Source organism: Camelina sativa, chromosome 7 (genome assembly GCF_030686135.1).
Source record: "Camelina sativa cultivar CO46 ecotype springtype chromosome 7, ASM3068613v1".
Lineage (NCBI taxonomy): Eukaryota > Viridiplantae > Streptophyta > Magnoliopsida > Brassicales > Brassicaceae > Camelina > Camelina sativa.
Genome location: NC_141886.1, coordinates 30882807 through 30894752, shown reverse-complemented (window position 1 = coordinate 30894752; position 11946 = coordinate 30882807). Strand labels below are relative to the sequence as shown.

Sequence of the window (11946 nt, the reverse complement as noted above, 5' to 3'; positions counted from 1 at the left end):
TTAAACAAAGAGCCCACATGTTATTATCGGGGACACACTACTTATAACCCACTCGCAGCAGTTGCGCGTATGGCGCGTGTAATCAAAATGCCTGGACTATATAACCCACCAAAAACGTTGTTTTTAACCAAAACACAATTTCTATAATAGCCCGGCGCGTGAAACAATGATGAACGGTTTGTTTTGGTTTTCTTGTTTCTTTTCAGTGCATTATCAAAAAATGAATGTGTACCTAAGTAAGCAATTTTTAGTTCTTATTTTAATCAAAGTAATAAATCAAATGTAGACTTTATCGTATCTTTATTAAATTAAACATATATTTTATTATACACCATAAAATAATTATAACGTATATTATGGTACATAGAAAAATTCAATCATGGAATTGTTATGAATTAATTCATCTTTCTTTCAACAACTTCTATTATTTATAAAGGTTCCGTTAATCAATCCGGTAAAAATTGTTTACATACCAAAAAAAAAAGAGATTTGAAATTACTTTTACTCTTTTATTTATATAAACTTCTAATTTAACATTTATGGGCTCATACCTTTTACTTGCTTTTTGATAATGGTTCATACTTATGATGATAAATTTTAAAAACATCAGAAATTGCATAAAGTAGCTTTAAAAAGTACGATGGAATCAGAAGTTTTTAAAACTCAATTAAAAGTATGCAAACAGAGTTGGAAAAACTAAGGATGGAGACATATGTTAACAAAAAAAGTTGATGAGACAAGGATTAAAGAACTACTATGCAGGGAAATCTTGAAAAGTTGGAGGCTGAATATTCTTTGCAGCGGAAAGAGTATGCCGCTTATAAGAAGGCGATGATGGTTAAGTTCTAGCGTTCACAAAACATTATTTTTTAGATATACAATTCATTTCTTAATTTTGCAAAACAATCTTATTTCTTAATCAATTTTTTGTGTGGGCATTTCATCTAATGTTTTTTTTTTCTTTTCTCTTTTTGTTATTCACTTTTCGTTGTATCATCATCAATGTCTTCAATTTAACAAGTTGCGCATTTAAGTAACAGAAACTATGTATATATAATAAAAATAATAATAAAAGGGGTATAAAGTAGATCTTATATTGATGTTAATAAATTGGCCAAGAAAACAAATCAATCCCCTACTTACCCACCTTCGCAGATTTAAATTCTTAATATAATATTTATTGAAAAATAAAGAGAAATTTTATTTACACTGCTTTTTAAATAAATAAAAATACACACTTATCCAGTAATTAAAATAAAGTTATATGTATATGTATAATTAATTTTTAGTTAAATAAGTAATTCTTAATTTTCTTATTAGATACTAGTACTATATAGTAGTCCTTTTCACACCCTAAAAGAAAGAAGAGTTAGTATTCAAAACAAAAAGTTAAGATAAAAGTTTTTTTCTTCAAAATAATTCACCTCTGTAGGGAACTTTAATCAATACGAAATATTATTAATAACTTATAAATTTTGAAGAATTAGTTGCTGGAATTTTTCGAAAACCAAACAAAACTAATATTGAATAATAAAATGAAACGACCACGGTGGGACTCGAACCCACAATCTCCCGCTCCGGAGGCGAGCGCCTTATCCATTAGGCCACGCGGTCTTCTTGCAATCTTTTAACTGGTATCATATATAATGCAAGACATTGCGATCCCGTATGATAGCGTAACTCTTTGTTTCACTTGCAATTACTAGTTACACCAATGTGTTGTTGTTATCTAAAGCATATGCCGAAAAAACTTGTTTATTATAGCCTCAAGATCTCTGTTTGAGAATCATAAACAATATTCTGTTTCTTGATTTTATTCGGAAGATGGATCCAGAACAAAAAAAGAAAAAGAAAAAACCAAGTTCTATAAATACAGTCCTCTTCTAGTTGAGGGTTGAGGCAAATTTAAAGCCAGCAATTGGATTTTTGAATACTTCAAGCCATTTCTTCAAGTTAAACATCACAATTATTTTCTTCTGTGGCTTGTAATCTTGTCGCTAGTCTTTACCGTGGAGACTTTCATGAAGAAGATTCATCACCCTCTATGGGCAAATCTGGTTGTGTCGCCCATTCAGTCCACGACCCATCATAGACCGGCACGTCGGTTTTCCCCAACCGGTGAAGCCCCTAACAGAGAAAGTCACTAAGTCAGTCTCCTCTCCGTTTATATATAATCTCAAATAAGAAATGGAGTTACCATTGCCAGGATGCAAGCTGATACGCCGGTCCCACACGAGGCCATAATAGGCTTGTCCAATGAGACATCTACAACAAAAATCCGAGATCATATATAAAAAATAAGATTGTGAACCATTCTTCAAGTGGAGACGATGATGAAATAGTTTACCTTCTTGTTCAAATCGTTTTTTTAGCTCTTCTGCTGGTAACAGTGTTTGCGAAGAATCAAACATCTACAGAAAAGAAGAAAATTTTATCACTTTAACTCTGGGGAAAAGATGCAGGGGAAGTGAGGGATGGAAACAAATTCTCTAGGGTGGTTTACCTGAGGATAAGGGACACATTTGCTTCCAGGTATATGCCCACTTCTTATTCCCTTACGGGGTTCTGGAGCAGTGCCATCAAACCTGCGAAAAAACCCGTAAAATATTCAAAAGCTACATCGAGTAAGAACTTAGTACGAAGGGAATAAGAAGTGTACTAAATCATCATTCCACACAAGTAAATTACTTGGCAAGTCATAGTACCTGGCTTTGGAACGAGCGTCTATGTGTTGATAAGTCGGATCCTCCATATTGTTCTTAACCTGTAAATTCACCAACGAGAGCAAGTAAGAATCATGACATAAAATAAGAATCTGAACAAGTTATTAGAACACATACTCAAACTCAATACCAGGTATCTACAGACATCAATCTACCAACATACTGAAACAAAGAGTAGATTTAATATTGTCACATTCACAATTCTGAAAGATGGGGTATAAATATAAACCAAATTAAAGAACTTGAAGTTGAGTCAGGATTCTTTTACGAAGATTAAAATTTATGGTTCAATAGATAGAATGACTGAAGAAATAATTAAATCATATAACATTAAAGCCAAGACAAAACCATTCAGGAAATGCCAACCTGATCAAGTGTCCACACTAGATGTGGCTGAAACTTTGTCTGAAAGGTTATTGGACTAACCTGTGCAACCACGAGAGAGAAAATTGATATGACGAAAAAACATAATCTTTCCTGCTAAATCTCATCATGAATCTACAGAAATACGAACTACATAACCATTATCCAAAAGAACAACTTACGGTTTGTCCTTGATAGATTTTCTCTATGGCCTCACTTGCGGCACTAGCTTTCAAAATAGCATCACCTGATGCACTAGATTCAACATCATAACCTGACGCACGCCATCTTGGTAGACCTCCATCGAGCACCCAAACTTTGTCATGTCCAAACACTCGGAACATCCTATTTAAGGGTAAAGAAAAGAAGCACATATCAATTTTAACAAAAACTGAAAAAGACACCAAACAAAGCAAAAGGATTTCAAGAAAAAATGAGAACCATAACTCACCACCATACTCGGGCTGCACTAAAGACCCCCTTTCCATCATAAACAACCACTCCATCTTTGTTATCAATTCCAAGTGCAGAACAACCCGCAGCAAAAGCTTCCTCAGAGGGCAACATATGTGGCAGCTGTAACAAGTAGTTGATATATCATACAATACTTAAGATGACTGTGTTACAAATAAGATCGAGCCAAAAGGATGTCTTAATGAAAACTCATGATAACATATATGTTAATAATGAAGACTTCTCATTTGATCTCACTAAAGAAACAGCTATATGCTGTATACACACTATCTTGATGGCAGCAAAGGAAGATAATATATCTATATCGACACTTTATTCATTAAAATCGATATCAGTGTGAAGTGAGAACTTCAAAGTAAAGTACACGGGTACATCTTCCGTAAAAGAAAAGATGGTGATACTTACACTAGTTCTTCGATCTGATATTCCATCCAAATCAAAGAAGAGAGCGCGGGGAATATGAGCAACCTATAGGAGAGGATCAGTGTAAGTCCGTCAGTATCAAGTAGTGTACTAACTCTACTACTTAAGAGTGCTTGCGCTAATCGAGAACGAAAACAACACAAACACTTGTGAAATCCAAGAGCTTCTCAATAATATATATTTGCTCATACTCTCACCTGATATTCTTGGATCGGATTTCTCTGTTCATCTGGCATGTACCACGAAGCATCCAAAACCTGAGCATGATTGAGAACAGGTAAGTTTGAGTATGGCAGCAAAAGTATTCAAGAAGTCAAACAGGCACCAAAGGGAAGTCACCTTCAAATCAGGCTCTCTAAGATTAGCATGAAGCCAATCAACAGATACAACAGGTTCACTGGTTGATATGGATGAGGTAGAGTAACCGGCTTTTGTACCAACTCCAGTATAAGCCATGGCTCGACGAGCCCATGTGGTTGATTTATAGGCTGTAGAAGCAACGCCTAATTGAGGAGAGTAGAATGCTCTCTTCTGCAATTACCATCACAAACACACAAGAAAGGCAAAAGAGTCAGATTTCATAAACAGAGAACCAAGTTGAGCAAATTTACATAATTTTCACTCCTTAATTTCCGATTTATCAGTCAAATTTAAAACTTTTGACAATCCGATGAACAAACCAGAGAAGCTAAAGCAACTATGAAACGAATGGACAATTGAAAATGGATCGCGAATCAAAATCGATTTCGACTTACAGTGAGAAACGCGGCGGCGGTCGTTTGGGGAAGAAGAGAAGACAGAGAAGGAGTAATCAGGCGGTGAGTAGCAGCCAAGAAACTTCTGGAGAAAAGGGTCGAGGCCATAATAATATCACCTCAATTCTCAAATACAATGCAACTCAACTGAGAGAGAGAGATGTGTTGTTGGCTTACAAAGACGCCAAATTTTTTGATGTCAGGTCAGATTGATTCTCTTCAACTACTAAAAAACGCATAAAGGTTGCAGCTTTGGAAACGTTTTTATTAATTAAAAAAAAGAAAAAAAAAAAAAAAAGAAAGAGAGATTTTGTCACTGCCGCCACGAACGATGTCAGGAAGAGAGACACGTCGAGTCTAGGGCGTCTTCGGCCGTTTCGCAAAACGTGGTTCGTCGCGTTTTGTGTGTTTCATACTTTTCTATTCCGGTTTAACTAATCTGAACTAAACCAAATCCAAACCGTAAAGGAAAACCAACTCATTAGATTTGTTATATCCAAATAAACCGTTACACAATTGCTAACCAAAAGCAAAATAACCTCAATAAAAACCGCATCAAACCAAACCAAATGATTTACCATTATATAAAAGAACACCATAATTTGCAATGTGGACCTTCTACAAGATTGGGAAGATCGAAAATTTTACACAATGTTACATCTGTAATGAACAAATTCGGAGAAACAAGAAGAAAAACAAATGAAAGAGTGGCCAATGAAAAAAGAGAGATTCAAAAGGGGAATCCTTTACGGATGAATTTCTTGGATTTCTCAGCCAAACGTTTCATGTTTTTGGATTTCTCATACAACTCCATCAGCTCGTCTGAAATATCTTGTGGATGACACATTACATAAACCTTCAAGAACCGTTTCTCGCTCATCCTCAGCGCTGTGAAAATGTTCACTTCTTTTACGAGTGGCTTTAGACGCATTTCCAAGACTCTCTTAACAAGATCCGCACGAGGTTTTAGTTGGGTCTCGAGGTTAAGGAGAAGCAAAAAGGGGTGCTTAAACACCGAATGAGCTGGAAGTTTCATCGAGGCTATAACAAAAGTCATGTTTCTCTGAACTTTCTCAACTGAGAGAGTGAGAAGAACTGGGCATTTCCCACAAAGATGCCAAATCTCTTCTTCCGAGAAGCCAAACTTTTCCAAGTTTCCAAGTTTCTCTTGGATTGTCTCCATCCTCGAGACCCCGATGAGTGTTGCAACATATTTAAACATCTTGGATTCTCTTGCCACCCCAGTTTTCTGAATGTACCCAAACTTCTCCTCGTTAAAGTTTGTTCTTGGGATCAACGTGGGTCGAGATATCAACATTGCGACAAGATCCTGTTGGCTAAAGCCCAACTCTTTGTAGGACTCTATCGCGGGTTTGATCTTGTCATCGAGGTCATACAACATGAGTGACGGGTTCCTGATAATGACTCTGCGCAACACCTCCTTTGACCCCAAAAACTCCATGAAGTAGTTGATCCTTTCATCAAGGACAAGGTGAATACGGCAGCTAAAGAACCTTGGACGACAATTAATAATCTTGACAAGGTCTGAAGACGTGATCCCCAGTGGCTTAAGAAGACTTAACTTAAACTCCAGCTGAGCAACATTAGCTCTCTGCAAAGCAGGCCTGCGAGTAAAAAGCTTTGATATTTCATCATCATCACAACCCCATATTCGTAGAACTTGTAAAGGACTAATATTTCTGTGATTAGAAGATACAACCGAGAGCTCAGAATCCTCAATGCATTCTTCTTCAGGTTCGTTCAGGCATAACGTCGAACACTTGGTGGTAAAAGTAGCAGGTAAGGGAATTCTGAAACCTGCGTTTCTGATGAAGCTCGAACTAGTAGTAAACAAGAATCTGATAACAGTTAAGACATCTCTCTTACTCGTCGAAAGCATTTAGAAGGTGTTCGATATCGAGAGATTAACAGAACCACTAGACTGAATAAACAAACTGGAGAAATTAAAGGAGCAAAATTTTCGCCAAGAATCAGCAAAACAAGAACTGAAACGCGTATTCAGATGCTTCTTCCATTCAATTTCCGGAACTAAGAAACTGCTACAAGAAGAAGAAGAAGTGGAATCGTTTTTTTTACCTCTCTGAGTCTGGCGCGGAAGCGAGAGTAGGGTAGTAAATAAATAATGTGGTTCAAACTGAAATTAGATCTTAAATACTGGACTATTTTTATAATTTACAGTAAGTGTGAAGTTGTAAACGTCGCCGTTTCGGTATTTTTTTGCTTCTCTTTGAAGTTTCTCACTGTAAGCCATTGTGCAAGAAACCTAAAGCTTAAAATCTTCACATTGGTTCATCTTTCTCCTCCGTCCAGTTTGAGCGAGAGAGCTGAACGTTGAATTCGATTTAATTCCCTTAGCTTCAGTGTACTTGCTCAGACGTAATTTCGTTCCACTTAAGTTGTTATACTAATTGTGTTTGGTCTTAACTTTATAATGAGTGTGTGGATCATTGTGTATTTTTAGCAAAATCTGGTTAGAGGATGACATTAGTTAATTTAGATTTTTACAGATTGCCTCAAGGTAACTTCGCTGCAATGGGTGACACAGTCAGTGCTCGTTTGCTCTCACCACGTTCAGGTTTAATAAACTCGTCTATCCTTCACTGCAGTGCCCACCCCCCCCCCCCCCCCCTGTAGAAAGGATAATTAAAAAAAAAAATAACCTTTGTTGGCATGACAAAGACGGATTCCAGTGGAAGAGAGCGCTTGAAAGGTGTGATCAGGGATGCGTGATAGATCGCCAACTGCAGTGATGGTGAGAGGACCAGAGTAGCCATATTCTCCAAGAACCGTGTAATGCACTGGCGGACCTGAAGAGCATCAAAGTCAAAGGGAACGGGAAACCGTTTGATGTCCCAAAAGACAAATGTTTCAGCCAAAGCCTCCTCCGGAGAAGCCATCTTCACAAGTGAGAAAGAAACTTCTGGTAAGAGGTTTTGAAGCAGGGTCAATTTTTAAGCAAACAAAAGTAAAATTTAGAAGCACTTGCCTTTGGTTCCTTCCTCACAATGGTGGGAGGATGCTTATCCTCTTCCCTGGATATGTCAAAATACTCAAGTAATTGGAAATTTGAGTAAGTGGACCTCTGCTTGAGAAACAAATGTGGGAAAACAATAAGTACAAGTGAGAAAGAAAAAAAACAGTTATTAAGTCTTTCTGGTTGGTCTAGAATGCTTAATCACCTTATCTAAATGTTCTCGAGAAGAGAAATGAGTGGAGAAACTCTTAAAGCCTTGGCCACGAAGATCTTCGCAGAGAAAGCAAGACCAGCTGGCGTGGTCATCCGTTTCACAGCACGTATCCTCCTCCTCAAGTGCAGCAGACTCTGCGGGGAAATAAACAAAAGTGGTCAAACGTTGAGCAATAGCTGGTAATTTCAACAAGCAAGCACAGTAAGAGACACACCTGCCAGAATCAATCTTATCCAGCTAACGGCGTCTTTCTTAGGAGAAGAATATAAAAACGGGCCGAATATGTTGAATCCATCAACATGGTCAGGGAAGGCTTTGGGAGCGCATATGGCCAAAATATTAGCTGGGGGTGAAAATGCAGTCATACATAAGCGACAAGAGGCTTGAGAAACCTGTTTCAGAAGAAACTAAAGACTTTAGAAACTCTCTATTAACCATGAACCATCCATTGCTGTAGAGTAATGTAATGGCATGAGAGGATGAGAAGATGTACTAACCGAAGGGGGCGTAACGAAGATTGACTCCGGTGGAAGAGAGAGCTTCAAGGATGTCATCATGGACGTTCGTTAGTATGCCAACGGCGTTGATGGTGAGAGGACCACAGTAGCCATATCTCTCCAAAAAGTGTGCAAGGCAAGGACGGATCCGACGAGCATCAAAGCCAGGGGGAACCGGAAACCGTTTGATGTCCCAATATACAAATGTTCGAGCCCCAGCCTCCTCCGGAGTAGCCTTCTTTATCATATTAACCTTCCTCATCATATTTGTAGCCCCCCTTCTCATCATTTTTGTTTGAAAAAAAGACCCTAACGAAAATCAAATTTTATTAGTATTGGGAAAGCAAATCGCTCGCTGTAAGAACAGAAATCAAACATAAGGATAAGCCCTTTTATACAGAGAGATAGATTTGACACGGTTGTTATTTAATCACCGACCGACCGAGAGAGAGAGAGCAAAACACGGCCGTAACCGTTTCCATCGCAATAACAACTTTTAGGATACTTGTTGTGGGCACATATAATATACATACAATAATAATAGTCTTCGAAAATTTTACCTGAGAGATACGGACGCAGAGTTTATTAGAGAAAATCTCGAGATCGCCTAGGGTTTCGAAATCCCTTTGATTGAAGAAAAAGTTAACGCTGCGTTGGCGCCCGCTGATCTTATTATATATATACGGGTTGAGAATGGGCTTCGTTATAATGGGCCTACAGTTTCGGCCTTGTGCACCAATTCTATTCATTACAGTTATTGGAGTACTACTGTATATTGTAATAATAATACAGTTAATTTATAAAGTCGTAAACGCCGCCGTTTTATAATTCTTCTTCTAACTCGTTCTCACTGCAACCCTTTGTGCAAGAAATCCTTCAAAAGCTTAAATTTTTCACACTTCGGGTTCATCCTTTCTCTCTTGTGTCCATTTCGTTGGGTCGATCCATACATATTAGCAAAAGGTATGCTTTATCTTATCTTACTTGATTTGATGGGTTTCTTTTCTTCAATCTTAATTGAAAAACTGGAAGCTTAAAAGAAAAAGTTGTCAGTTTTCGTCTAGAGAGAGCTGATGGGTTGAATTTTGATTTTGTTTCCTCCTCCCTTTAAGTATATGTCAGATTTAATCGCTGCAGTGTACTTGCTCAGACGTAATTTCGTTTCATTTAATTTATTCTACTAATTGGGTTTTACTTTGAACTTTTTTTTAATTAGCAAAATCTGGTTAGAAGATTGACATTATTTTTGGATTTTACAGATTGCTTAAGGTAGCTTTGCTTTGCAATGGGTGACATTATTTTTGGATTTTTTACTTACAGATTTGCTTTAAGGTAGCTTTGCTTTGCAATGGGTGACAGTCAGTACTCGTTTTCTCTCACCACTTTCAGGTTTACTAAACTTAAGTCTATCCTTCAAAAAAATGCATCTCATTTTCAGAGTAATTTGGATCTGTTTTCCTCTGGGTTTTGATTTAGCTTCTGGTTTAATTTATGAAACAGCCCATCAGGGAAGCTGGTTCAGATTGAACATGCCCTAACAGCTGTTGGTTCTGGCCAAACATCTCTGGGAATTAAAGGTCTTTTTCTTGGAAATTTATGTAAGATAGATTTTAAGCTACTTATATATGTGTATATATAATCATGACCTTGGTGGGTGTGGTGGGTTCTTTCTGCAGCTTCAAACGGAGTTGTCATTGCAACAGAGAAGAAACTTCCCTCTATTCTTGTTGATGAAGCTTCTGTAAGTTGATCATCTCTTCCTTCTCTGCCTGCTTTCCCTTTGTGTTACTTCCCTCCTAGGCCCCGTAGTTCCTATGACACTGGTGTTTATCTGATGTCTGTTTCAGGTTCAAAAGATTCAGCATTTGACTCCCAACATTGGAACTGTTTACAGGTTCTTCTCCACAGCCTATCCCTGCTTCTTTTTTTTCATGGTGCATCTGGTTTCATTCCTTGAATATTGGATTTATCAGACGTTTTTTATATTTTGTTTTGGGTACTTAGTATCTCTCATTAAGTGCTTGTGCTATTGATGAAAAGCAACCTTTTCCGTAGTGCCCTCATCATTTCAATGCTAACTTTGGTGATTGCCTTTTATGTAGTGGTATGGGTCCTGATTTCCGAGTTCTTGTGCGAAAGAGTAGGAAGCAGGCTGAGCAATACCTACGATTGTACAAAGTAATCTTAATATCTTCTCTTTTTTTCTACCTTTTGTTCTTGGAGTATCTAGTAACACATGTATGACAAATCTTCAATCCTTGCTGGTTTTTGATAATTCCAGTTGATATAAGCTTGCATATTCACAACCCTGTTAGCTCAGTTTATTCAACATTTATGGGGGGGTTTTATTCTTGCAGGAACCCATCCCCGTTACTCAACTTGTAAGGGAAACTGCCACGGTGATGCAAGAGTTCACTCAGTCGGGGTAAGTACTATGTCAAGTGTATATTACAAAAAAAATTATGGTTACTATCTCACATATGCTCAACAGGGTGAAAGGAGTTACTATTTTAGAGATTGCAACTTTAGAGCATCTCTCTATGCACTTTGAACCTTAGGTTTTAAGATCGAATTAGGCATGAGATATTGTTGTTAAAGAAATTCTTTATCCATAAACTAGACTACTGAAACGTGCTTCTAATTTTCGTCTCCTTTTCCTGTTAATAGTGGTGTTAGGCCGTTTGGAGTTTCTCTACTTGTGGCTGGGTATGATGACAAGGGTCCACAACTGTATCAGGTATCCAGAACATTAAACAAAATAAATAGGTCCATCCTGCTAAAAGTTTAAGTAAAACCCATAAATCAATAGCATCATGTTTCATGATTTTCAATTGTCACTAGGTGGATCCATCTGGCTCATATTTCTCATGGAAAGCTTCGGCAATGGGAAAGAATGTTTCGAATGCAAAGACGTTTCTTGAGAAGAGGTGATAATACTTTACCATTTGGAACCATGTCATGACATCTTTTACTCTGACCAGGTACACAGAAGATATGGAACTTGATGATGCCATTCACACGGCAATATTGACATTGAAGGAAGGGTGAGAACTTTTTACCAACACTAGTTTCTTTCTATATTTCAGAATTTTACAAAAGCCTCAAACCTCTTTGTGTCTTTCTTTGTTATCACAGTTTCGAGGGAGAAATCTCGAGCAAAAACATTGAGATTGGCAAAATCGGTGCTGACAAAATTTTCAGGTAAACGTTCAAGACTGCAAACTAATATAATCAAAAGAATATTTGTTATTGCCATCGATATCTGAAAAGAGAATGTTATATGCAGGGTACTAACACCGGCAGAAATCGATGACTACTTGGCTGAAGTCGAGTAAACTTTCACTTAACCGTTCAACAAACCCGGATTTTTCATTTCAACACTCTCTTTTTTGCTGGCTGGTTGTTGCACATAGTTTATGGTTGTTGCTTCTGTAAAACTTTTGGAATTTGTGAAGACTCAATGACCCAATTTAGAATCTCTTTATTCACTCATTTTAAAGTA

At 37.4% G+C, this 11946-nt stretch overlaps 3 protein-coding genes, 1 non-coding gene and 1 pseudogene across 4 annotated transcripts; 1 reads left to right on the top strand and 4 right to left on the bottom strand.

Moving 5' to 3' along the window:
- Nucleotides 1–1541: 1541 nt before the first annotated feature.
- On the bottom strand, nt 1542–1614 carry TRNAR-CCG (transfer RNA arginine (anticodon CCG)). The gene has a single exon. It is a non-coding gene; the product is annotated as a tRNA-Arg (tRNA).
- Nucleotides 1615–1739: 125 nt separating this feature from the next.
- LOC104703270 (thiosulfate/3-mercaptopyruvate sulfurtransferase 1, mitochondrial) lies at nt 1740–5124 on the bottom strand. The gene is made up of 12 exons (XM_087457460.1): nt 4739–5124; nt 4323–4514; nt 4181–4240; nt 3966–4028; nt 3538–3662; nt 3269–3431; nt 3090–3149; nt 2706–2764; nt 2504–2585; nt 2348–2411; nt 2198–2265; nt 1740–2127 (listed from the first exon to the last, which is right to left on the bottom strand). Exons 1-12 carry the CDS (start codon nt 4844–4846, stop codon nt 2020–2022), a joined length of 1152 nt encoding a protein of 383 aa, XP_087313586.1. The 5' UTR covers nt 4847–5124; the 3' UTR covers nt 1740–2019.
- A 171-nt stretch (nt 5125–5295) lies between these two features.
- Nucleotides 5296–6844, bottom strand: LOC104703269 (transcription termination factor MTERF8, chloroplastic-like). The gene has a single exon (XM_010419240.3). The coding sequence runs from the start codon at nt 6636–6638 to the stop codon at nt 5469–5471; it is 1170 nt and encodes a 389-aa protein (XP_010417542.2). The 5' UTR covers nt 6639–6844; the 3' UTR covers nt 5296–5468.
- Nucleotides 6845–7203: 359 nt separating this feature from the next.
- Nucleotides 7204–8739, bottom strand: LOC147941891 (uncharacterized; annotated as a pseudogene).
- A 514-nt stretch (nt 8740–9253) lies between these two features.
- Nucleotides 9254–11936, top strand: LOC104703268 (proteasome subunit alpha type-2-B). Its single transcript, XM_010419238.3, has 12 exons — nt 9254–9407; nt 9765–9833; nt 9945–10021; nt 10121–10185; nt 10292–10338; nt 10547–10622; nt 10802–10869; nt 11112–11181; nt 11286–11371; nt 11426–11488; nt 11580–11645; nt 11731–11936. Exons 2-12 carry the CDS (start codon nt 9793–9795, stop codon nt 11777–11779), a joined length of 708 nt encoding a protein of 235 aa, XP_010417540.1. The 5' UTR covers nt 9254–9407; nt 9765–9792; the 3' UTR covers nt 11780–11936.
- The last annotated feature ends 10 nt before the right edge of the window (nt 11937–11946 follow it).